A 27,664-nucleotide genomic window follows, 5' to 3' on the forward strand; every position below is an offset into this window, starting at 1 on the left:
AGGACGCATGGAAATGCTTCTTTTAATAGCAAACTGAAAACTTAAAAGATCGAGGCGATACAATGGGGGACAAACGGAGAATCCAGTAAAAGACGCAAAAGGGCAGGGGGCAAAGTAGAAACAGGACGCTGATAAATGAATCAAAACACAAACACCCAAAGATTGTGATACGTAAATATGGTTTATAAATAAATATGGATCCAATTCTGTTTTTTTGTGCGGCACTTCCGTTTCAGCACCTTTCTAGGCCAACTATCATTAGCTTGACTGAATTGGTAAACTGTCGCGGCAACATTTCCAAAAATTGCAGAGCAATGGAGGTGGCAGTTCAGTGTCACAGCCTCAAACTATTCATTATTGAATTTGAAGAGAATATATTTTTTTTTAAAGGAGAAATATAGCCTATGTCTCGTTGTGTCTGACTGTTTTTACGTGTAATCTGTGTGCATTCTGAGTCGTTGTCGCACAAAAATGTTATTTTGGTAACACATACGATTCTGTCTCCTGCTGTTAATAAAGTTTTGATTTTTCCCGCCATTGTGACGACAGCTAAAGCTAGCTTAATAATTGCTGCGTCATTCATAATTAGCGGCGCAGCTGTCGGTGATTGTTTCACAGATATTGTTTTGAGAGAAAAAACGAGCGTCAAGAAAAGCAAGAGGAGGTAAGTTTGCGTTTGAGGCTCACAAAGTAAAGCGACGTTGTTTGTTAATGTTACTTTATGTTAACGTTATAGAGCGTATTAATCTCGATGAGTGTGGCATCTGACATTTGTTGACATTCCCTTACTTTTAACATAAGTCACCGCACGGTGTCGTGTTTATTTGACAGGTGAAACAAGGACAATGGCGAGCGTGGATATTGTTTATGAGCAGGTCCACTTCAGACATGACCCGAAGTGGAGCGTCCGCCTGCGGCCGGCGGAGGGCGGCGGCCCGCTGCTCTGCGTGGCCTGCGCCATTGAAATGATGGAGACGGCAGAAATGGCCGTAAGTATCCCGCTATTAACAAAGATGTGAAGCTCCCCGCCGATTAATTGGCGCTGTTATCTTCTTGTTTTGAACTTTGAAGGTGTTTATTTATTTATTTATTTTTAAGGTGTTTATTTAGGGTTTATCCACTTTACGTGTTTATTGCAGTCGGTGAGGAAGTGTTTCGCCTTGTCGAGCATAAGCGGCGTCCTGAAGAGCTCTGCGGGGGTTTTGAGGGAGCTGTTCCGACAGGACCACAGAGTCACTCTGCACTTCATCGCCACATTGTTAGGTGAGGAAAACACGCATCAGGGCACTATAAGGCGAGGAAGAGTCCTGGAAGAGGGATCAGAAAACGAAGAAGGCTGTTTATTCACATTTGATGGCTTTTATTGTGGGAGTTTCTGAGCTACAGAACAATACCGTGGCCCGGTGTTTATGCCTCTTCAACATTTTCATTGCATTGCAGCCACACACTTCAAGTTGATTTGATTGCTAAGTCACATAATTGTGGAGCAGGGGAGACTTTTTTTTTTTTAAAGTTTTTAACAAATATAAATTTGATCAGTGTGACACATGCTACGTTTTTAAAACACAAACCACCTGTTTGTAATTTAATCTCAGTATAAATACAGCTGTTTGTTTTTTTTGTGACGGCCTTGTGGGATTCTTGGTAGAAAATTAGTAAACAAGCAGCATCAGAAAGAAGAAGCGCGTCAGAAAAGCTCAGGGAGAAAGTTGTTTAACCTCAGACCAACCAAGACATGGTAATCCATTTACACTGACAGGCTGGGAAAGGGGAGTGTTATGCTGCGTTCAGACCAAACGCCTTTTGAGCATCAAAAACTCCTCAATTTGGACGCTTGTGCGTATAACGGTCCAACATGCTGTCTAGAGCCTCAACACTCTGATGGCACGTCTAGCAAAGGGATTCCCCTGGGGAGGCAGAGGAAAAGTATACAGGACTGTCTCAGAAAATTAGAATATTGTGATAAAGTTCTTTATTTTCTGTAATGCAATTAAAAAACATGAAATGTCATACATTCTGGATTCATTACAAATCAACTGAAATATTGCAAGCCTTTTATTGTTTTAATATCGCTGATTATGGTTTACAGCTTAAGAAACCCAAATATCCTATCTCAAAATATTAGAATATCGTGAAAAAGTATACTAGTAGGCTATTCAACTAATCACTTGAATCGTCTAATTAACCCGAAACACTGCAGGGTTTCCTGAGCCTTGAAAAACACTCAGCTTGGTTCAGTAAACTAAATCACAAGTATGGTAGTGGTTAAGAGACGACATAAGATTCTCACAGTAACTGGTGTACTGACCATGGCATTACTGTCCTTGATTGGCCTGCCAATTCCCCTGACCTGAACCCCATAGAGAATTTGTGGGGTATTGTGAAGAAGAAGCTGAAAGACACCAGAGCCAACAATGCAAATGAGCTAAAGGCCGCTATTGAAGCATCCTGGGCATCCATAACACCTCAGCAATGCCACAGGCTGATTGCCTCCATGCCACGCCGCATTGATGCAGTAATCTGTGCAAAAAGATTCCCAACCAAGTACTCAGTGCATTAATGGACATTTTCAAATGTTTGATTTGGTTTTGCTGTTATAATTTTGTTTTTACTTGGTCTGAGGGAATATTCTAATATTTTGAGATAGGATTTTTGAGTTTTCTTCAGCTGTACGCCATAATCAGCAATATTAAAACAATAAAAGGCTTGCGATATTTCAGTTGATTTGTAATGAATCCAGAATGTATGACATTTCATGATTTTTAATTGCATTACAGAAAATAAAGAACTTTATCACAATATTCTAATTTTCTGAGACAGTCCTGTATGGTGGACGTCCACCATATACTTTGCATGTAATTCCGATGCCCTTGATGCTCAAAAGGCGTTTGGTGAACGGCGCATTAGTCAGAGAAACAGCCCAGAGATCTATGGTAACCCTGGAGTCGCTGCTGAGAACCACGTTCCAGGCATCTTTACAGGACAATTATTAGTCGCGCACACCACAAATCCAGCCTCTCTGGAAGAGTGGCAAGATGCAATCCTTGGTGAAAGAAAGCCACAAGAGTCTAGTTTTTCCACAAGCCGTGTAGAGGACTGATGAAACGCGTGGAAGAATGTTTTGTCATCCAATAAATACGTTTTGGCCTACATAGAAAAATATTATGTATCGTGGAAATCACCCTGATCACACCGCTGTGGTTAAGCGTGGCGGTGGAAGAATCGTGCTGTGGGCTTGTTTTTCTTCCCCAGCATGGTCAAGTCAGCTGATCCAAGCTGATGAGGATGAGGATGGAGCTAAAAAGAGAGAAACCCTAGAAGCAAACCTGTGTGAAGCTGCAGAATACTGGAACCTCGGGCAGAGATTGGCCCCAAAGCTTGACATCGGCTGCTTGCTGTGGACACGTCAGAGGCTTGTGTTTAACTTGGTTTCAGGAGATGATCCCCATCACTAACTATTACGTTCTATAACATGGAGCCCTTCTGACAGCGCGGCCCTTTCCTGTTTTATTCCTACTATGCTGGTATCAGACTTTAGGACCAGCTGTTTATTTATGAAGGAGTGATGGAATGAATGAATGAATGTCTTTATTGTCATTGCACAAGTACGACAAAATTGAAAATGCAGAGCTGAAGGCACAGGAGCACTAATTATAAAAAACAGCAACAGATAAATAAATAAATAAATAAATAAAACACCAAACACTCATGGATCCAGCTACTACACAGTAAAGAGCTCGCCCAGAGTTTTAGTGCACACATGGCTCTGGGGTAGAAACTGTTCCTTGTTCTGTTTGTTTTGGTTTTAAGCGTCCTGTACCGTCTGCCTGATGGTAGAAGTTCAAACATGCTGTCCAGAGTGGCACGGGTCTCTGAATGGCACACATCTCCTGTGTGTGTAACTGAGTCAGTGGCTTAATACTGCAGACGGTTAAAGGGATAAAATGAAGTATTCTGTAGAGGAGTGTAGTGTAATGATTGGACTGGATGGGTTGACAGCATCCTTTCAGTACGGAAGGATTTGAGTAACAATTCTACGGAGCCCTAGAGGGGTCATCGCAAAATGTTTTGCATGTTGAGAGAATGTGCGCTCGTTTTACTATATTGTGCTCTCGTTTTACTATAGTGTGAGCTCATTTTACTAAATTGAGCTCTCATTTTAAGCATAGTAAAACGAGGGCACTATTTATTAAAACGAGAGCACAATTTAGTGAACATTGTTATAGAACATTGTGTGCACGATATACTTAAACGTGGCCACAATATGTAAAACGTGCACTCAATATTGTCTTGACACATGTAAACATGAGCACGTTATAGTATATTCGAGATCTCGATCTACCAAAACGCACCCACGAATAATTAAAACGTGCGCTCGAATAAATTGTGTGCACAAAAAGGCTATGGTCAACAATCCAGGAGGTAGTGGAAGCTGGTCGAATAGCTTACATTTCCATTTCGTAGCCTTTGAGATGGATCTGGTCAGGATATACCATGGTTTGGGCATGGCGTATAAGGAAATATTGAGAGCTCTAGCCACCCAGCATGGGATGGTTATGAGTTTAAGCACATTAAAAAGGATGCTGAGGGTTCGAGGACTCAATTAAAAGAAAACATGCTCACGTTTTATTAATTAGAGGGCTCAATTAAAGGAAACGTGCTAAAAAATTATCACGACCTGAAAAAAACATCACTTAAAGTGAGCTCTCCCGGGCTCCGTACAATTCAGCAATAACAAGCAATATTTAGTGTCTTACCCCCAGATTCCACATCCTCCGTGACGGCTCCGTTCATGGACGTACACGTCCTACTGACCGACGGAGCAACTATGTTATTTTGATTTATGAGAATGGTTCCACATCCTCCGTGACTACTCTGAACGCCGCCGTCGGTGGACCTGCTCTCCGTCGTTCACCGTCATAATGCGGGAAAAACTCCAATTTTCTGCTCCGTTCCGGTCCGTCGGGCTTCGGTTAGGTCAAGCTCCACAATTGCAATTGTAGCAAACAGGAAAAAGAATGTCAACAATGTTTGTCAAATTTAAATGAAGTAAAAAGAGATTGTTAACCAGAAATTAAATCCTTTTTTAAATATTCACAATAAAATTACTGTTTTATATATCGGATGCAAAACATAATTTTTTTGCACCATGTAAGGGAGCAGATTTGACGTTTCAACGTTTAATTTTAAACTTGGTAATCCCCTCCAAATAGATTTGCATTCCGCTTGCTTGCATGATCACACATGCTCTCCTTGGGCTTCAAGAAACTTCGTAGCGGAGCTGGACGGAGTAACCGTGGCTGTAGTAGGCTTTGCTTTTCAGGGGCGGTCTGGAGCAGAGGAGGATGTGGAATTACGGGCTAAAGCATCATTTACTGTAAATAAATCTGGTCTTCTAGTACTAGGAAAATCCCTGCATACAAATGAGATATTTCCGTTATAATATCTAATAGTCATTAGGGTATAAACTGTGTGTGCTTTATTGTGCAAAAAGTATTTCTTTCCCTGTTTGTGCAATATAATATCTTGTTATGTATATTTACCACGAAAACGTCTCATTTTCGTAAAATCTAAACATGGTAGAACTGTGATCGTTTATTGCATAAAACATGAAAATGATGTCAGAACAATAAAGCTTTCACGTCACAAAGTGATACCTTTTGTTATCGCAACATAATTTATGTTTCTCGTACGGCATTAAGAAGTTGATGACGGTGCAGAGAAGGAGTCGATAAAACGTCTCGTCAGCGAAACTTGTTTCTAAGGTCATGCCTGGGTTGAGCAAAGGAGAGGTTTAGCTGTCATCAGGCATGTTGGGCTGTATTGTGATCCACATACTGAGAAGGGGCTTCAGACGCACGGGACCGTACGGACGGACGAGTGAACTAGGGGTCATGGGCGGCTCCCTGGATACAAACTAAACCGCCTGAACCGCATTTGTGCGGGTTATGCTGTCACGTAGAGCACCGTGAGCCACTTCCTGAAACATCTTGACCCCTATCGGGTTGAGCGAAGACGCAGAAACGGTTTAATACGATGCCTGTATGTAAATCCTGGTCTAAAAGAATGCCGCATGTTGACTCTAACTATAAAATATTCTGACGACATCCTGTTGATGTTTGTACAATAAATTGTGAGGTTCATGCAACACAAGTCTAATACTGTAAAAGGTTTGCATTAACGTGGTAATTATTTAAATAACGTTATGATGAATCATTGTGCAAACATGAAAGAGTTATGGTTAGAACTATAAAGCTTTCAGGTTTTAATGTTATACATCTATTTTCTGTTTGCTGCTGTGGCAGCGCTCTGCTTCTGCACTGCAGTGAGGCGTGCAGTTACGTTACAGCTTTTTCTTTTATCATATAACCTAAAAGCAGAAGGTAGAAATGTGTCTCATGTCATTAAAATGTTAAAAAAGCAAAGGAAATACATTTTGAACGTTTCGTACATTCGTCTGGGTAAAAATTCAACTCCCAGCTTTAGAGTCATAAAAGGGGAAACCGTTTTTGTTGTACATATTGCCGAGCCTATTTACAATGCACAATGTGCAGTTTTACCGACTGCTGTAATGAATCTGGGATGAAGCAAGTGTTTTATGCTAAATAAATTGACCACATCAACCTTAATAACCTGGACAGTCTAGCCCACGTTTTAAAGAACTGACTATCTGGACTTTATTTACCTCTGATGAACCCCTCACTCAGCTGATGCACCGTCTGCGATCCAGCAAGGCATCACTGTGCTGGACATGAAGACGTTTTACTCTCTCCTCCTGCTTCTGTTTCCCTATTAGCGGTCAGACGGTGGGGTGGGTGGACTGACAAGATCAGGTTAGCGGTTATTGTTTCCTGAATGTTTGCAGTGGCAAATTAATATGACCCGAGGTAAACAGGTGGTCCTATTCTGCTAATAGACAGCATGTCTGTGCTTTATAGAAATGTATAGTGGAGTGTTGTTGTGTTATAATTTATCTAAGTGATTAACAGTTTAAAAAAAAAAAAATCAATACAGGAATGTATTTGATTGATGCTGCGTCTCGTCTTGCATAAAATTAAAGGCCATTAGAAGAGCCAGTTTTATTTTGATTCAAATATTAACATAATCAGGTTTGCAGCAAAACACAAATGTGACGTGAATAGTACAACTAAACCTTTCTTTACTCAAATGAGTGAATTGCTGGTGTAACAGGGTCACCGCAGGGTCTTTAAACCTCACAAAAGTCTAAAAAATGTAAAGTTTTTCCACAATAAGTTCAAAATAATACATCTTAAATTTGTATGCCATTTATTGTTTTCTTCATCCATGAAGAAAACAATAAATGGACTTATTATTATTTTATTGAGAAATGCACTAGCAGAATTAGTTTCTGATGTTTGTTGTCATTCTGGTTAAGGAATTTTACTCTGTGACATAACTGCAAAGTTATCTGATAAAAAACTATTATTTTCTAATGTTACATATTAGTTGTTAAATCATTAAATTATTCATCTAGGTTATCAAAGTAATTTTTTTGTAATGCATGCAGATCTTAAACTGAGGTCATAAGGTTCCCTAAAGAGTTCTCCAAAAGGTCAAAACTTCACCCCCCTGATGTTTGGAGACGCTTCGTTGCAATGCCAATTTTGATAGAAAAAGTAAAATGATTTATACTATGTCAGTTTCAGAAATCACCGAGTGAGAAGAACATGTTTTGAACTCACAGCAGAGGGGTTGGGCATATAGTACAGCACGGGTTGTATGCAGACCACACAGCTATGCTGAGTCATATACGTGGAGCCCACTGAGCTATATTATACACTGGAGTGCTAATCGCCCGCTGTTAGAACGAGTCGCTTTGAAGCCACCAGCCGCCATATTGGTACTCCCTATTTTCCTCCAGTAACTAGGGAATATGTGCGCTACAGCATCGAATAACGAGGATTTTCTCATGTTCAGGGGGTGCTTAAAACTTTTAAAATGTCAAATGTCATATACTTTTGTTATGTTCCAAAACTATCAAGTACTGAGAAAGTCATGTGCTGAAACATTTTGCATTTTATTTATTTAAATATATATATAACATTTATAAATATATAAATAACAATATACAAAAACATATATTTACATATGTATACATATATATACATATATACATACTTATATATACATATATATATTTAATATGAATAACATGTAAAATATTTCAGCACCTAATGTCCTAGTAGTTGATAGTGTTAGTACATCCACTGACTGTAGAATTACCTGTGAAACGTTTTCCCACAGCCAGAAAACTGCTTTGTTGTTGCAACCAAATCCTATGGGATTCTGTGAGAGTAGGGAGGAGCAAGATGGCGGCCAGTGACTTCAGTTTTTCGGCAAAATCAGCACTCCAGTGTATTATATAGCTCAGTGGTGGAGCCGGGTAATGGACAGAGACTGCTGAGCAACTCCAAAACTCCCTCCTGCACTGGTCCTGAGCACTGCCGGTCAGCTGGCTGAAAGAAAGTGTGTGTGTGGGGTGGGGGGGGGTTGCAGCTGCTTCCATGGATGCGTTCTCGCAGCGGAGCGTTGGGCAGTGCAGCTCGAAGGGGCTGTTCGCCAAGCTGATAACAGCTAGCGTTAGCTTGTGTTCGGGAGATTTACAGCAGCGCTGATGCACGTTAGAGCTTAACTGACCTTTCTATGTTGCTCTCAAACATCCTTACAAGCTTTCCGGATAGGAAGCGAAATGTCTTCAAACTTCGGAAAAAAACAAAAAGTCCAATTGTTTTGTTTTTTAACCTTTTTGGAGTGACCTTGACCTGGATGAGAATCTTCACCAGCATACTCTCAAACATCTGCATCGCACTGACCGGTTTGCTCATTTAACGGTCTAATTTCAGCGTAATTTTGACAACTTTCAATGGTCCGTTGTACACGAATGTGCTGGTGAGGACCCTGGCCGTGCCACCCATCACTTCAGTTAAGAAAGTCAGAGTTTCAAACTCTAGTTGCTGGATGGGGGTGCGTGACAGAAGGCTGAGCAGAGCTGTTACTAATAATAATGATAATAATGACAACACATTTTATTTGTCAAGTGCTTTTCTAGATCCCCGGAGACACTTTACTTAGGCACTGCATTCAAAAAATATTACAACATAAAAAATGGAAATACATAAAAAGGGCAGATTAGATATTAAAAGCAATTTTAAACAGATGGTTTTGAGTTCTTTACCTTATTATCTTACCTTATATTACGTTACCCAGCCAATATCAGCTGGGTAATGTGTTCCTTTATACAAGCAGAACAACTAAAAGGTAGAATATTTTGTATAATAAACACTTTTTACACAGTTTGATCAGGTCCTACATTTTCTGTTTATTTTGTAAATATGTTGTGAGTGTTGTATTTTTACTTAAGGCTATCATCGTGTAAGAGGCCCTAGGTTAGCTGCTACTTTAAAAAGTAAAAAAGAAAACCGTAAACGTGAAAGAACTGACATTTCATTACGTTTTCTCTTAAAAGATTTTTTAAACCACGTTAAAAACCACGTGCAATGTTCATGGCAGAGTTAGTTAATATTACTCTGTGGAAACATTTGCTTTAGAGGAGAAAAGGGCCAGAAACGACTCGGTGGATTGAAGTGATGGTAAGAGCAGCGTTTGGCCTGCAGGTTATTCAGTCCTGTGTGCCTCTGTGTTGCCCTTTGACGGACCGGCGACCTGTCCGGGGCGAGCAGAGGCCCAGCCACCACCAGCACCCCCGCGAGCCTCTGTGGAAATTAATGGACGTTACTAATCGATCCTCACCTGCTGAAGCAGCTACACCCCCAGCAACTTACAGCTACAGTAAACTATGTGGAGACATTAAAACCTCAGTAATATCGCCACGAAAATCAGAAAGCTATCTCTAAACTTGTGCGATAGCCTGATAAAAATATATAAGATTCAGGGCTGGACGATATAGAAAAAAAGCAGAAAGATAAAATAGAAATCATATTGATCGATATTGATTATTATCAACAAAATTCAAAACATATATTTTAAGTGCAGCCCTGGCCATTTTATGCTGTTCCTTAATGGCCTATTTTTAAAGAAATGGATTCAAACAACCCTTTAATTAAGCAACTTTTTTACCAAAACTGTAAGTCTTAAAAAAGAAAAAAAAGATTGTGTGCTCTCTGAACTCTCTGAAGGTTAATGGAGGTTCCTGGGTCTGCGTTTGTGATTGGTTGGATTGATTGGAGGATGTAACGACTGTAGTATTAACCTGCATGATAGGCTGGAATGCACCGTTCTTTTATTGAACTTTTTATTGACCCCTTTTTTCCCTATTGAACCACATGTCTATCGATCGATATATATCGTTACTGAATTATCGTCCAACCCTAAAAAATATTAGCATTCAGGAAAAAATTTATTAATCCCTTGAAGGACAATTAGTTCAGACAGTCTAAGAAGGGATTGACCAGAAACGTTTCAAATCAATCCTGCTCCAATGTTATGTACAAGATTATAACTAGTGACACATTTAGTAATTTTTTCTTGACTTGAACGTTTATTTTGTTTGTTACTATTACTATTTCTCTTACTATTTCTCGTGCCCTTCCTGTTTCCCAGGAATGCTCCAATCGGAGGAGGAAGCGGCCACCGTGGAGAAGGTTGACCAAGGTGAAGGGACTCCTGCTGATGCTCTGGTTAACGTGTTTGTGTGTTTTCCTACATGTGCTCCCTCACAAACACATGGGCAGTACATGCGGATGAACACGTTCCACCCACATCACGCTCACACCGACACAGAGAGGAGGACTTTAGGTCCACGATGCAGGGTCACCGCCTCTGCATCCTGCTAAGTGTTTCTAGACCGCTTGTCTCAAATTGCATGTAGGTAGTTGTCCATTTTAGAACTTGTAGAGGTTTGAAATCCATTTTTTTTTGTCTTTATTTAAATGATTTATCTCCTAACGTCTCTAGCTGTAATACTTTTTGTCTTTCAGCCAAGCTGTTCTGTCAAACACGCAGACTTTTACCGTCTGAAAATGTTTTGGTAAAAACGAATGAATGATTAAATTCATGGCTGCTGTCCCAGAACGCCTCAGGGAACGCTTAATTGTAAAAGTTAGCAGAATGGGAATAGTTTAATGTTTATTTCCTCTCTGCGCTGACATTGGAAACAGTTTTTTAAACTCCCCGAGGCGCAGCCGGAAACGTTTCCAGGGATCTGGAACATCAGATGTCCTGTTGATCTGTTTTAAACTGTAAAACGGTCTCCTCACTGCTGCTGATTGAACCAACGGCTGTCTGATTTCCTGTTTGTCGCCTGTGTGCACGTGCCGTCCTGTGTGTGATTCTGCAAACCAGTGCTGGTTCAGCTGCTCCAAGAGTTTCAGAACGAGCTGCCGTTCCACTTTGTGCTGGACGAGGTTCACAAACAGGTAAGGCAAACACGGGTGAAACATCTGAAAACGTTAACCTGCCTACTAACCTGTCTCACAAGGCCGTTTAGTAAACAATCCCCCGGCTGCTGTCGTCTCGCCTCAGGGTGAGGAGATGGTTCAGCATCATTGTGTGATGACGATTGACGGGTCTCATTTATCTTACTAGAGTACATCTTGTTTAAAAAAATGTTTTGGTAAAGAACTCCCTGTTTGGACCAGGAGGCAGTTCTTTTTTTGGTTCAGTAAATTAGACAGTTGTCTCACGTGACTCGTTTCCACCTTACTTACAATATCCTGCAACCACTGTGGGAATGAAGCAACTTGGGCAACGTTCACACTGCAGGGAAACGCGACCCAAATCCGATGTTTTTGCCCATATGCGACCCGTATCTGTCTTCGTCATGGCAGTGTGAATGGCCCGATTCCGATCTTTTCACCCAAAAAAATATCATATGTGGAACGAATTTATATCGGATATTTTTCTTTCTAATAATAACAAGGAGAGATGCCGACCGCTATCCGTGTTTTTTAAATTTTTTTTATTTTTTTTTTAAGCAAAAATTTATTGAACACTTCTAGAAACAACTGCATTAAAAAATCGGAATTGAGCATCAAGACCTGCGGTGTGAACGGCCCCTTCATAGCACCTGGATAAAGTGTGCTGTGGTGCATCTTTGTTTTATTCAGGCACATTAGTGGTTGTTTGAGCATGAGGAGCCTGTTTAAGGTCACACGTCTCAGTTGGAGTCCAATTCAGACTAACAGCGCCACTTCAAAGCCTTCTTCTTTTTTTCTGTGCTACTCACATGCTGACTGGCTGGTGTGTTTTTAGTCGTTGTCCTGCTGCAAACCCATAGGTGTTTGTGCTGAATTCACAGTTACATTATTTATAGTGAGCCCCTCCGGTCCAGAAAGGTCCCAGACCTTCACACAAACACCAGCTGTTGTGTGATGCTTTTATTCTGAAATGCTGTGTTTGTTTTACACCAGATGTAATGTGACACACACCTAAACGGTTTCATTTAGTCTTGGTCTTGGTGAACAGACCTTTGTGTTGTTTGGTCAGCAGTGGTCTCGGTAATTCTCCCATGGAGGCCGCTCAGTGTGAACCCTGACCTCAGCTGTGGCAGGTGAGGCCTGCAACACTTTAGATGTTGTTGTGGGTTGGTTTGTGACATCCTGGGTGAGTTCTTGGTGTCATTTTGGTAAGCTGGCCACAACTGGCAGGGTCCACCGCTGGTTCCTCTGTGGATACTGTCTCTGGTTTACTGGAGTCCCGCAGCTTATAGTGTTGTAAAGCTTTACAGACTGATAGATAGGGCTGGGTATCATCTAGGATGAGCCGATTCGATACGATTCCCGATACGTAGCTCATGATTTGATACGATTCTCAATACAGCTCAGCTTGATTGGATTTGACTCCAATATCGATATTCATTACTTTAAAATTAATGCTCAAAGTCATTCAATCAACAAAACCAGCTAAATGTTTTATTTATGATCAATTTATTGAACACTGATATATTAACAGGAAAATTAAGTGCATCTGGTTCAGTGCACTCAATATGTCACAGAAACCAAAAATGTGACCAAAAGTCTGATTTTAGGGACAAAGACGCTTCTAAAATCCCGTCGGTCGTTCCGCAAATTCCTCTCACTTGCTTTTCCTCGCTGTGAACAGTAATGGCGCACTGTAATAACGCCCCCTAGGGGTTGGGAGGTATATCGATATTGAAAGCCAGAAAATTGATATTAAATCGTTTTTAAAAATATTGATATTAATCTTTGTATCGATTTTAATGCTCAGCCCTACTGATAGACGTCAGCGACTGTTTTCCTGTGGTCTTGACTTTCTTTAGATCAGGGCATGATGTGTTGCCGTTTGGGATCTATTAGCCTACTTCATGTTGTCAGGCAAGTTGGATCTAGGTGATTACTTCAGGCATCCACCCAGCCTTTAATAGATGTGGTTAATTACTGTATTAATCAGTGCTGCATGGTGTTAGAAGATATTGAGATAGTGATACCAGTTGTGTAATATGCCTATTTTCTTCTTTCCACTCTATATCTGTTAGCCAACAACGATTGCACTTCAAACAGACCTAGGAATGTTGCATAACCTCATCTTACAATGACGATATATGTTGTGCAGGCCTGGTGTTAACAGAGAGATTTGTTTGTAAAGACACACAGAGCCAATAGACTTTTTTCCTGTGTGGAGCAAATTATTACAGGTTCATTTTTGATGTTTATGGGTTCATGTCTGTATTCCAGTTTATGATGTGAGGTATTGCATTTGCTAGTTGCTATAATATTATATCCAAGGGTAACCCTGCTCCAGGAATCAGAAATGCATTCTTCTTTACTCGTTGCTGATCTTGATAATCGACTTGTTTCTACTCCTTTGTTTCACATCTGGTCCAAAGTTTATGGCATTCTGTCTTTTTTTCCTCTCTGACATTTTAATTAAACATTGAACATTGAATCACAGATCTTGCTGAAAAGATTTTTTGTAATCCAGTCATCTGTGTCACTTCTCAGCCTTATTCCAGTTATATTGAATCAAATTTGTGTTTTCATTAATGATCTGTCTCTGCATGTATCAGGTATATTTGTGTGCCACACATTATTTATTTGAATTTAACATATATTTGATGCTATTGTGTGTGTGTGTTTTTTTTTTTATCTTAGCTGAATAGCCAGCTTAGTGTGAAGCGTTTTCTGCCTACACTCAACTTCCTGGGGAACCTTTTGAACGCCGTCCCCAACGTGGCCCTCAGCCTTCTCTCTCAGTACGGTAAGACTCTGCAGGTCCGTCTTTACGTCAAGGCAAGCAGGCGTTCACAGATGAGGAATCTCTAATAGGAGAGACTTCAAAATCAACACTCTGGCTAATTATAATAGTTGTATAATTTTAAATGATATTTAGAGAAAACATTTTGGTCTTAATATTGACGTTTGTTTTCTCCATATAGTTTATAAAATCTTACTAAGACAGCCTTTTAGTTATAAAGAGACAATGTAACAGGAGATATTCTGTGTTTGTAATGAGATTCTGAGTGTGATGATTAAAAATATTCCTTTTACAACTAATATTAAAGATTTTTTTTATGTTTATGCATCAGGAAAACTGAGTATTACTACTGGTTCCACTGCAATATATTTAGTTTGTAAGAACAATTTTTTTGCATATTTCCATCAAATTTCCTCCAATATTGTGAAAAAAACTGATAATCATGATGAATATACCCACAACAATCATCCTATAACACTTTCATATCGTTTCAGTTCTGGATGTGTTTCACTGATGCGATCCATCACTGTTAGGGCTTCTGTCTCCTGCGGTCATTGGGCGGGAGGCGCCGTACACCTTGGACCGGTCGCCAGTCTATCACAGGGCAATCGCTCGGGGTTGCATAACATCAGAAAAAACTATATTTTCTGCTGTATGAGGGAATATTCTGATGCCAACCCACATGTTTCTCACTGTTCTCTTGTTTCATTCGTCACGATGACCACACTGCTCTGCCTGAGCGTTAGCATCTTCACCACTGATGTCTATCAGGTGTAAATAAAACAGAAAATCCATTCAGCTGGTCAAATATGGCATTGGCAAACTTAATGTGAATACATGACACCTGAAATATAAAAGCCTATCCAGTATTGACCCCAAGCTGTCTAGTTGCAGTATTGCACACTTTGAAATTACGACAGAGACTCAGTAAATGATCCGTCTCTAAATGATGCTTAGAGAAACAAAGCACTTTGGTCTCATTGGTAATGTTTTCATTATTTTTGTAAACTAAATAATACTGGCCCGGTTTCATTTTCTCTGTGCGGGTCTAGACTAGAGATGAGGTGAAATTAGGAAAGTATTAGTCAGCACAGATGTGTTTCTGTGCCACGATCAGGTTAATAGTTGTTAAAGTGATCAAAGGAAGGAAATATCCTCAGGGAATCACATTTTTCTTTTCTAGTATTACATCGTAGTCAGCTCCATTTTTCCTCAAAACAATTTGAAACTAAATGAATGTATTTATCTGTTTTGTGACTGAGTGTGGCCCCGGGCCTCCTGCTGCAGCAAAGGGAAATGTCCCCAATCAGTATCAACAGACAGCGATGGCAGAAGACTGGCAGGGGATTGTGTGACTCAAGCTGTATTCAACATCAGACGGGAGGCACACAAGGAAATCCCGGCTTGTTTTTATAACCTTATAAACTAAACCACTGTTTGGCGTAATGATGGGATCAGACGGCGGTCGCACTCTCGTGTTTTTACAAGCAAAGAGACCGTGAGCTGGTTTAATTTGCATGTTTCAGTCGTCCTGGTGAAGCCGGAGGTCCACGGCGTCTGAAAGGTTGCAAACAAGCGGAATAGAAGAAAACAGGCTGTTGTGAATATTTGCAAACAAGCAGCCAAAGGTTATCTTGCTTCCCATTGGTTGCTAAGCAGCTGCATGTTTTAGACTGCTCGTGCCGTTTACTTCTGCGTGCAGCGGCGGCAGAAACATTTAGCAAAGTATTAAAGTCCAAATTACACCTACATTTAACACGTGATGATCTTCTGTGGTTGAAATATCCCAGTTCAACCAATTTTTATGTGTAGACCGTTTAACGTAGATTTCAATGGCTATTTAATTTTAAAATTGTATCGCTATTCCTTGGAATTATTATCATGGTAATTATTAATGACGATTATACAATACAATACAATACAATACAATACAATAACGATTTCATCCTTAGTAGCTGTACAGCAAACGCATAGAGATACTTATATTGTGTCTAATTTCGAATCAAACTTTTCCCACATTAAAAAGACACAGCTGGTTGTTTCTGACTCCACTGTGGCTTTTCTCAGCAGAGTCTCTTGAGCTGTTTTGACCTTTTTGTCGCACTCTGGTCGCACATAGATAAGAATTCAGATTCACGTGGCTAACCTGAGAGCAGGTGCTGCCAAATTAAAAACAACATTAGCCCTTGTTCATCTAATCGTTTCTCTACGCGGCCATACATCGGTAGATTCATGTCTAGAAGACGGTCCAGTACAGCATTATGATGCACCTGGCCACCTCTCCCCGACAGCTCTGATTAAATCTCTAAATCAGCCAGCTACACAACGTCCGTCCGCTAATGGCTCGGTTGTTTGCTCCGTTAGCGGGGCTTTGTTAATCGGGTTCAAGCGTGTGTCAGTAGCGAGGCGTCTCGTCACGACTGACTGCTCGTCTTTTCATTTATGAACAAAAGCTAGACCTGCGCCAAAACACCGGCATTAAAGCCTTTGTGTTTTCCTTTGTGTGGCCGCCTTCTGTGTATATTCCTAAGCAGACACAAGTAGGAATGGTTGGCCAGGTTGCTGATGTAAGATGTGGGCTGCCGTTATTGACTGTGTGTGTCTGTCTGCGGTCCGTCACTCAACAAGTCTCTGTGGGCCTGTTTGGACTGATGACAGCGGCAAGGCAACGACAACAGAAGCTCAGATCGTTTCAGACTCTGCGTCTACCTGCTCGTCTTGAAGATTAACCCCTTAGTCTTTCTTCGTGCCCTCATTTATCTCCCCTCGTGTTCATTTGCTTCATTGTTTGTCCTCTTTTGTGTGTGTCATTCTATCAGAAACAGATTGAGAAAACAAAACATTGAGGACTAATTTGAATATTTTTCAAGCTCTGGACAAGCGTGAGAATATAAATACATGCTTTGGGAGGGAAATTGTGGACTGAGGGTATCGTAGGGGGGGTGAAAAGAGCATGTTGAGGATCTCCTCAGTGCGGTGACCATGTCCTCCATGGAGGAGGCAGAGGCTGAAGACTCGGGAGAATAACGTGGCAGAGGTAGTGACAAGGCTCCCTGGTGTGAGTGAGATTTAGCCTGAGTTTCTGAAGGCTCTGGCCATTGTGGGGCTATCATGGTTAACACCCATCTTCAGTGTTGCACGGAGGACCAGGACAACTCCCCTGGAGTTGTGAACTGAGACCAGAGACTGTGGTCCAGTTGTCAAGAAATCACACTTCTCAGCCTCCCTCGGTAAAGCTTAGGGGGTCAGTCTCTGCCTCAGGCGGAGGAGGTTTAGTATCACGGTGTTTTATTTATGAATGAAACGAGTAGAAGTGGCCAAAATGAGCTTCCTCTGGACAGAGCCATCAAATAGGCTCTGCCTACTGTGTGACCGCACAGGGCCTGGCAATACTAAATAGATTAACTAAATAAAATTAGTTAATTTTTTTTTTTTTTAAATAAACGCGTTTGTTATATTGTCTGTTTCTGTCAAGGACACATAAAAATGTAAAAGAAAATGCAACAAATTCCGGTTTTTATTGTTGCTATCATTGATCAGTGGTTGCTATGTCATCATGCCTCCCCAAAGGACGGAAGAAGGGGGGAAGACAACATGTCAGCTGCAAGAGAACCCGATCGATTTTGCAAGCACAACTAGTTGTGAGAGAAAGGAAAAAACAAAAAGGAGGATCTCAATCGATCACTTCGGGGCTCGCTTAATAAATTTATCAACACTTCCAGAGATGCGGTGGCTGAGCTGATGCCCATAGCGCCTGAATATGTTAATGTGGTGAAACCCAATCTTCACCGACACGGCAGCAGAACCTAGCGGGGTTCAACAACAGAAGGACCGGAGGGTGGATACTGAGGATCACGATGTAGTCCGAGATGAGTAAAAATAAGTAGCTGTGTTTGACAAACATCTTATTATGAGGCTAGAGTGGTCCCACAGTCCCACAAACTGAAACAATGACTGGGTCAGATGCAGAAAAGTCAAACATTTATTGGACATGGGCTTCGTCGGCTGTCGATCAAAAGATGCAGCCGTGCCCCCACTCACGAGCAGCTGCGAGCCAGGACGCTCTTAAAATAAAACAAAAAATGATTTTGATGCATACACAAAACTACGTCAAAGTAAAGAAAATGCTGCTACAAAGACTGGGGAGCAGTTTCTAAATGAGTGAGGCCAGAGAAAGGGGATTATCTGAGAGCTCTTTGTGAAGTTTGCCAAAGTTATTTTTCAGCTTCACACGGAGAAGAGCGCGATGTAAAGCAAACACTGTGGAAGTGAGAAAAAGCCTCCCGCTGAACAATGGACTCGTTACTCAAAGCCAAACATACCGTCCCAACACACAAGGTTCAGAAGCCCTTAAACAATATTTAACTTTGTGCATAAGCTTTAAAAAAGTGTTAAACACAAAAAGTGATCTTTAAAAGCAGGCAACATTTTTTTGCTGGTAAACTTAGAACAATTTGATAAACTTTTTTTAAAGCTTAATATCCTATCCATCCACGTTCTATCCATTAATCTATCTAGAGAGATAGATTAAGGTAATGTGCGATCTGTACGCATCCATGTCAAAGAACAGGGCGTCCATTTAAAGTTCGCACAGGTTCTCTTACCCTACGTGCGACAGTCCTGCCTCAGGAGGCTGGCCGGGCTCAGCTCCACAGACGGGGTGAGGAACTCTGTTAGAGATGGTCCTTGTTTTTACCGTCACAAGAAGCTCAAGACTGTATGTATGTACAGAATGAGAGAAGCACCTGAGAGGCTCTGTGTTCGGTCCGTCTGCTGTTTTTAAATGGCATCTGTCTTCTTGTTGTACGATTCATTTGACTTTTTTCACTGATTTTTTTATTTGTTTTCTTCAATAAATACATAATAGCTTAGCAGCTCTGTTCGATGCAATTGATTCAGAGATCTAATGAGTTTACTTTGTAGATTTGCTTGTGTCCTTAACTACCCCTCTTCCCAAAAAAAAGAAAAAAAGAGATCTGTAGGGCTCCCGCTAAAAGAGCAACCCCCCCCTCACGTTGGGATTTGCTGGTATTTAAACTAGAAGTTGAGAGTTCAAAAGGCCCAGAGCCATTGAGAAAAGGGTCCAATTAAATATTCTGCAGTGATGTGAGCTCAACAACAAAGAAACACTTTGTAGCTTGCTAGGGTAATAGAGGGATGTTTCAGTGCACGCAGCATCAGTTCGGAAGCAAAACATGGAAATTAACCCTTGCCTCCTCTGTTGACAAAGGCAAAATACGGTCTATTTAGTTTTTGTTTTATGTCGTTCATTCATCTGTGTTTGTGTGTGGCTGAGTGTGCTGCTCAAAAACACAGTGCTTTATCCAGCCGTCCTCTTCGTGAAGGTTTTAGCCTCTTTGTTCTGCTCTTTCTTCACCCTTCCCTTTCCTGCTAATGCCTTAATACCAGGCTCTCATCTTTGCCACCTCTTATTTCTCTGGTCTAATCAAACATGTCCTCTCCTGGCTCAGATGAATTTTGATCTTCTTGACAGAGCAGCTGTCAAGACGATCTCTGTCATCTCTTTCTTTCTTCTTTGCTACTTACAGAGTCTGCGTTGCTGTTCCTCCTAACTCTGCACATAATGCAGTGCGGGAATGGTGTCTCTGTCCTCTATCTTTGGTTCTCTCAGAGGCGTCTGAAGCTATTTTCGGCAGCCCGCCTAACTTGAAGTCGTGCTTCAAGAAGACACCTAGTCATGAATCGTAGCACATGTCCAAAGATCGGTATTAAGACCTGCATGTAAAAGCTGGAGCTGTATAAAGCCGGTTGAGAAAACTAGCTTAGGAGCTCTGCTTTGTGCATCCTCAGTCAGAGAGACTTGTTACTGTAATTGTTGCAAGAGAGCCAGCGTATGCAGTCACAGCCACATGCATTTTCAGCACTTTCGCTAATCTGTTAAGAGATCTCCTCAGATAGCCAAAGGAAGGAACCTTAAAGCAGCTGGCTCGTGGTTTAACTGTGAGGCTGTTATAACAATCTTCATTATGTTTATCTTTACCAACAGATTTTGATCAGAAACCTGGCACCGTTCCTAAAGCCAATCTAGTCCCAAACACATTTACAAGCGTTTCACTCATAGTTCCCTGATTTGTATCTGTGAATCAGTGTTAAGCAGCTCTTGTCTTGTCCCTGTAAAGTGTGAAATATGTCACACATTCGTTAAAGTTGTAACACAACAAATGCTAATCTTATGCGCAACTCTGCACCAATTGAAGCAACCGTTTTCTAATGCGATATTTCAAAACGTTTATTAAAAAAATGTCAACGGCTACAGTCTTTAGAGTAAAAGTACAAAAACATCAAAATTCACCAAAATCGAAGAAAGAAGGTCAGACTTCAAGGAAATCGTGATATTGATTTCTGCCAGGAAAAGTCTAATCAGTGAGTGCCTATTTAAAATCTAATCAAGTCAAATTTTATTTCCATAGAACATTTAAAAACAGCAGTAGCTGACCAAAGTACTGCACAAGGGATGAAGTCAACAGTAGTGTTAACAGCTAAAAAAAATTAGAAGAAACTAGGCTGTAATATAAATATGCTTTGCAGTTAAAAACAAACAAAATCTCAGATATTCTGTTCAACTGGGACTGAAAGCCAAAGTACAGAGGTGGGTTTTTACAAGATCCTTGAACTAATTAACAGTCGTCTAGCTCTGATGAGCAAAGCCAGGTTGTTCTGCAGATTAGGCAGCGCCACTGAGAAAGAAATATGCTAGAAATAGAACAAGATTTGACTGACTTTACTCTGCACTTAAATGTTATAAGTGTGTTTTATCACTTTGATTTTGTCAACTTTTTAATAAACATTTGTTTCTTTGTTTTCCAGTGCCCTTGTTGGATCACCTGTTCACAGCTTTGGTGTATCCAGACGAAGCGCTGAGGACTTCGGTAGTGTACGCTTGGCAGCAGCTGCTGCAGACATCTGGAGACACGGGGGCACAGTATCTTCCCGTTGCCACAAGGGACAGATTATGCACCTTGTTTTTGCAGACTTTTAGCAACGCTAGCTCAGCTCAGCTCATTAAAAACTGCGCCGGTGAGATAATATTTACACTACTTGCCTCCTACAGTGTGTAATACTGGATACAGTTTCTGTCTAAAGTTTACATTCACACATCGTGGGTATTTTCTTCTGTCAGAATAAATATACAAGCAGCTTTAATAATTTTCTAAAACAAGAGTTAGATGCACAAGTTTGAATTTATTGTGAATTTCCTTCTTTTTGTTGTAGCCACCAACAAGCTTCTAGCTTCTTGCTGGGTACATGGTCACGTTCTTAAAGGACCTGGTAGAGTCATTTAAATTGTTTTGTTTGGTGGGATGCGTTCTCTCAGGTTTTTAAGCAAACTCAAAACATTATATGTAAGTTGAGACTTTAGGCGCGCCACTCCAGAAACCTCATGTTAACCTTTGTTTTCCTTTTCACAACCAGTTTTGATGTCTGTTGGGATTGTTATTTTAAGTTTCCACCTCATGACCCAATACTGTCCTTTAACCTTTAAATAAGGAAAAGCAACCAAGACACAAGGGTTTGTGGTGAGTGGTGAGCAGGGGCGGTCTTAGCCTTTTTGTCGCCCCAGGCGATAAAAAAAAACACAGGCACACTTAGGACTTCTTTCCCATTTTTATGTGACAAACATGGAAGACACTAACACATTATCATATACAAACGCACCAAGACACAAACAAACTACTGCTGCTCAAGTTACAAGTTAAAAAACACAAAAAAAATTGAAATAAATATAATAAAAACAATACAATCATTACTATAAACATACATATCAAAACAAAAACAAATAATACTGTGTAAAAATACAAAAGCAAAACTAGAAAAAACAGTACAAATAAAATAAATAAAATAAAAATAAGACCATTTTAAATTGCACCAATACAAACACACTTGTGAAGTTATGTGCATAATGGCCCGTTGATAAAGACATAAATCTCACTGAATAACTGAAGGAAGGTGTGACCTTTTTTATAGGATAATTTACAGTGTTTGACATTTTTCGGGGAAAAAATGAATTGCACAACTGTTGTGTTAAGTCCATCATTAAATAAGTGACTACTAATTATACATATTCCTTTCAAACAAGAAATAAAGATTAAACTGTACAAATGAACATTGAAGAACATCTGTTTGCTAGTACTGCTGTTCTTTGAACAAGATACAGTTTAATATGCACATCAGCTGTCACCTAAATGTTGACCCTCCTTGCCTTCCTTGATGCCAAGTCATCAATAATATCATCATGTGAAATCTGCATAGCAACTGCATGGTTGATACTGATCACTGCGAGGCCACTGACACGTTCCTGAGACATAGTTGACCTCAGATATGTTTTTATCAGTTTAAGCTTTGAAAAACTTCTCTCTGCTCTAGCCACCGTGACAGGAAGGGTCACTGCAATTCCCAGAGCAGCCCACAAATTTGGATAGATTTCTGAGAGGTCACTTTCATGGACAAAGTTTAGCAGCTCATTAGCTGTCATAGACTTTGATGTTAAATCAGGCAAGTTTCTTAATTCCCGTACAAGCTCTCTGCCATCCAAGTCTGAGTTCCCCTTAAAGTGCAGTGCTGTACTGAGAGCCATGGATTGTTCTCTGGGGTCTTGATCTGAGAGGTTTGGAAAATTTGTGAGCACCCCAAAATTCTCTCCCATATCTTCCAATGTGGCAAATTATTCCTTAATGGCAGACGCTGCTAACCTGACTCTCGCCAGATGAATTTCGCTCCGCCTAGCTCCACTTACATCCATCTGGGACATCTCCCATAGAGAGTGATTTCTCCAACCAATTTTATTGTCTGGCCAATCAGGTCGCAGGGCTGGAGTTTCATAGATGTGACGTAGTGGAGAAGCGACCGTGACATGAGACTGTTTTGATTCAGATAGCAATGGTGGCTCGCATCGAGGAAGCAAGCGTTAACATTGATGCTGCTTTTTCTTCTGTGTTGTCCAATCTACCTAATATTGTTTCATTAAAAGAACATCAGAGAACGGCTCTGAAGGCTTTTGTTGGTGGAAACGATGTTTTCGCTCTTCTCCCAACCGGATTTGGCTAGTTAGCGCGAACCATATTAGGAGGCCTTTAGTCCTCGACGCGGTCGGCCCGGGATCGACTCCGACCAATGGCGCTTTGCCGCCTGTCTTCCCCCCTCTTCCTGTCAGCTCACTGTCAATAAAACGTGTGCCACTAGAGCCGCAAACATTTAAAAAAAATAAAAGTTTAGTTTTTTCCTGCGTCGCTCTCACAGCGTCACGGGTTAGCTTTGGTGTGAGTGGTTGAAATAGCAAGTCGATAAAGATGACAGACAAGTGGCTTATCCAATCATATGCAAGGATTTTTGATAAGGCCCAGCCTTCAATAAAGGCAATTCCTATGGAGAGGTCCCAGATGTATGTAAGTGGAGCTAGGCGGAGCGACATACATCTGGCTAGGGTCAGGTTAAGACGCTGCAGCATCAGCAACAAAATTAAAAAAGATCAGCTAAAGCTTCTTTAGAGCATGACTAAAAAGCTCATCAAAAGATTCATAGGAGAAATGACACGTTGTGGATCTCGGCATTTTCTGTTGGAGAACAGCTGCTAAATTCATGTTCTCACAATTGTTCTAGGCAGAAACTTGTGCAGATCCAATGCCTGTTGCCCTGTAGTCATGCAGACCTCTTTTCTGTCTTGTTGAGATTGACTGCTACATCAAGATGCATGTCAGGAGACTATGAGCTTGCTTACTTGTTTGATCTGACTGAGGATGTCATACCACACCACTGAACAAATACTAAAACGGTATGATCCCACCTATTCAGATAAAGACTGGGCCTTAATCTTTATGGCAGTCATTGGTGTTGTCTCTGACTTCAATCAAGGCCTCTCTCACTGCACCAGCTTGAAACCTCAGTGGCTCAACACTGTTGATTTTATCTTCCACCATGTTTCTGTCCACATCTTCAGAGTAATGTTCACATGTTTTTTCAGTATGGCCCATCTCTGTGTGGAGGCTGAAAACAACATGTAAAGCTTTTGCAAAATACCAAATTAGTGTGTGGCATTAATGGATCCCTCATTTTGTATGTGGTGACCGACGCAGCTGTGGTGACTGCAGGTCGCTTTCTTGACACGATTCAGAAGTTCTTCCATTGTAAGGTCAAATTTTACCATCAGTTCAACTTCTTTCAGAAAATTTCCATTTGATGGTGAAAATGGTGCTTTTGTGTGTCCCCTAAGTGTCAGATTTCTAACTCCTAAAGACTATTATAGTAGTGAAACATAATAGTCCATCAGGTGAGCAGAGAACTAGTATGTTTCCAGTCTGTCAGTCCTGAATTTGTCAGACTTGTATTTCTTTTAGAAAACAACTTGCAGCAGAAGCAGAAAAGGCTGTCCTTTTTTTTTTCTGAATACTCCAACCAGCTTCTAAACATCTCTTCCTAAAATACTGGTGGTGGCAACTTCTTCCATCAGCCTTGTTCTTAGGAAAAACAAAGCCAGGTGTTACTTGACTTTGTCCTCTACTAACCAGCAGTGTGTGGATTTTCTAATTCAGCACTTAAAGCCAATCAGCAGGGCCAGTAGGCAGGTGCCGATCTTCAGCAGCAGGACTTGGTGGGAGTTCAGCAGCAGTCATTTCTGTAATGGTAAAACCTTTGTGTGAGTGCACACATGCTGTTTGGAGTTTATAGTGGAGTTTATGGGAAATAAAATTTAATAAAAACCTTTTCAAAATGGCCCCCTTCCCCTCTCCATGCACACACACAAAGACCCACCTGAAAATTCCTGCTGGGAGGATGTAAATGTAGATGGGTCTTCATCCTCAGGATCAGACAACACATGCGGAGATGCATTTGTGGGTGAGGAGGAGGATAGTTCCTGTCCTTCAGGCTCAAAGTCCATTGCTGAAGATGGCTCTTCATTCTGGCCCGTGGCAGTGGGTGCTCCAAAATATTTCAGACGTGGCCTTGAATTTTCAAAATACCACCATCAATTGTGTCATCATCAAACATTCAGAATTCTATCCCTCGTGATGGTTATTTAAAAGGCTATGAAACATTTGTTAAGTAGCAGCCTAATGCAATAGAGTAAATACAGACTGGATAACATTGCTTTTCTCAACTACATATATTTACAATTTATGAAATTCAGAGTAGGATACATCTTTGTTGGTGTGTGCAGAAGGATCAGGATTGATTACTCGAAACGGTGAAATAAATCCAAATAAATAAACTATTTTTTATTAAAATAAAAACTATACATTTATTAATGAGCTATAACAAGTCATTCTTTGTTAAGGAGTATAAAACTAAGTATTTCAGTGTAAAAGCATATATTTTATGTGTGATAGCATCATGTATCATAGCCACATCTCTGCCGTTTCTAACAAAGCAAACCGCATGAAAATCGGGTATAAATTCAGGAAGCTATGATTATTTTAGTTGGACATATGACTATTCTCAGTCATTACAAATGACTACACCGCGGGCACGACAGGGATCCTTCCAAGATGGTAGCCGTGCTGAAACATTAGCTCCAACGGGCTGCCAGTCTTCGAGGCATCTACATATACATGGTCCAAACGACATCTCAAAATCATTGCCTTTAGAAATTATTGTGGCCTATTATTACTTTTCCATGTTTGTTTAGATTAAGAAGAATTTCAATCTTCGAAACGGTAATATTTTCTTCTGTTAACCAAATATGTCGTCCTTAGCAGCTAAATGTTAAAAACAGTTAGCGTCTTATGTTAGTAATAATAGAAAGTTTATCTTACCCACGGCTACAGACTACATAACACAGTTCACCCATCACAAATGACACAGTTGGTGCTTACCTTTACCTTTTGTTGTTTTCCCTCTTCTTCTTTTCTCTTTTTCCAAAACTGCACTCCTGATTGCTTTGGCCTTTTCCTCTCCATCTTCCATAGCGTAATGGGGCTTTACTCAAGTGACGACACTTTGCCAAGCAACAGCTTGAGTTTTCCGGATGTTCAGATAAGCAGAGTAAAAACTAGATTGGCATACCACTGTAATCGTTTTGGAAGATGACGACTTCCCAGGAGCTTCATTTTAACATGCTTCACTTGAGAAATCCAGTGTAGAACAGCTTAAACATTGGTTAAAATTAGATTAGATTTTTAGATTAGATTCAACTTTATTGTCATTACACAGGTACAGGTACAAGGCAACAAAATGCAGTTTAGGTCTAACCAGAAGTGCAATAGCAGCAAGTGCAGAATAAACAATGGTTCCAGAAGTACAGGACATGGGTTTTTACTGAATAAATATAGAGATGAATACTATTATAAACAGAATTTTACTGATAGATTTGTCTTATGAGTATAATACAGTACATAGGTAACTAGTATTGTGAACTAAATTTACAGCTGGATATGTACCGAATATAATATACAGGTGGATATTACTATAAATAGAGTTTTACAGATATGTGCAATAGCATAATATACAGATGGTTGTTATTATAACAGTTTACATGTACTATGAATATATGTACAGATGGCTATTACTATAGGCAGAATTGTGAGCATGATATACAGGTAGCTATACTATAAAATGAATAAATAGAGTTTGGACAGAAGCTATTTAAATTAAAGTGTAGTGGAAGGTAATTGCATATTACAGTTAAAGTACAGTATTGCAAATGTATATGTAAACAATTGTGAATAAACAGTCAGCAGTGCAAATCAATATTCAGTCATAGTTAGTAGTGCAGGATGCATGTAAACAGTTGTTACAATGGTAACAGTCAGGAGTGCAGGTGAACATTACAGTAAATAACAGAATAACAAAATGAAGGTAGGTGTGAGGAGGGAGAGGAGAGTCTATCAGTGAGGGTTAGAGTTCAATAAAGAGACAGTAGAGAGTAAATATAAAATGTAGAGACCTCAAAATAAGTAACATCAGTAGAAAGGTAGGAGAGGCTATCATCTCCCGCATAATGGATCAAACGTGAAGAAAAAACATACTGAACCTGCATAGAATTACAGCTAATACTAAGAGAATATATATATTATTACAGGCCTATGTTTTAAGTTATTATTGGGCTTATCGCAGAAAATAGACCTAAAAAACGCTTCCTTCCTGAAGTTGTAAAGACAATCATCCCACTGTAATCAGAAACTAAGATTCCATCTCATTTTCACACACCCCTCTGCACACACACAAACAAAATCTCCCAATCTTGCAAGAAAAATAAGCGACTTGATTATTGAAAACAAGCCCAAAAGTCAAGAAAACAACCACACTGTATTACAGAGGCCGTCTATAATCATCACAAATGCATGTATTTAGATTAGAGGAGTAGAATATCATTGAAAATTTCATCTAATTGAGTAATTCAGTTCAAGTCAAAACACATTATATAGATGAATTACATAGAGACAGACGTATTAAAGTCTATTGATGTAAATTATTCTGGTTTTCTACCCAAATAAAATACACTTTTAATACAGTGATG

At 40.2% G+C, this 27,664-nt stretch overlaps 1 protein-coding gene across 2 annotated transcripts in view; it reads left to right on the forward strand.

The window, feature by feature from the left end:
- The first annotated feature begins 605 nt into the window (after positions 1-605).
- LOC105938036 (meiosis inhibitor protein 1) overlaps positions 606-27,664 on the forward strand; it is a 110,176-nt gene continuing 83,117 nt past the window's right edge. The window contains exons 1-7 of one of the 2 annotated variants that reach the window (XM_036148702.1): positions 606-664; positions 832-989; positions 1,140-1,263; positions 10,582-10,632; positions 11,323-11,396; positions 14,091-14,196; positions 21,022-21,231. In XM_036148702.1, coding sequence (XP_036004595.1) covers positions 846-989; positions 1,140-1,263; positions 10,582-10,632; positions 11,323-11,396; positions 14,091-14,196; positions 21,022-21,231 — 709 coding nt within the window. In that variant the 5' untranslated portion in view covers positions 606-664; positions 832-845. Of the gene's footprint in view, positions 665-831; positions 994-1,139; positions 1,264-10,581; positions 10,633-11,322; positions 11,397-14,090; positions 14,197-21,021; positions 21,232-27,664 lie in introns of those variants that run through there. The other variant, XM_036148703.1, reaches the window with a different exon arrangement.

Source organism: Fundulus heteroclitus, chromosome 16 (assembly GCF_011125445.2).
Source record: "Fundulus heteroclitus isolate FHET01 chromosome 16, MU-UCD_Fhet_4.1, whole genome shotgun sequence".
Classification (NCBI taxonomy): domain Eukaryota; kingdom Metazoa; phylum Chordata; class Actinopteri; order Cyprinodontiformes; family Fundulidae; genus Fundulus; species Fundulus heteroclitus.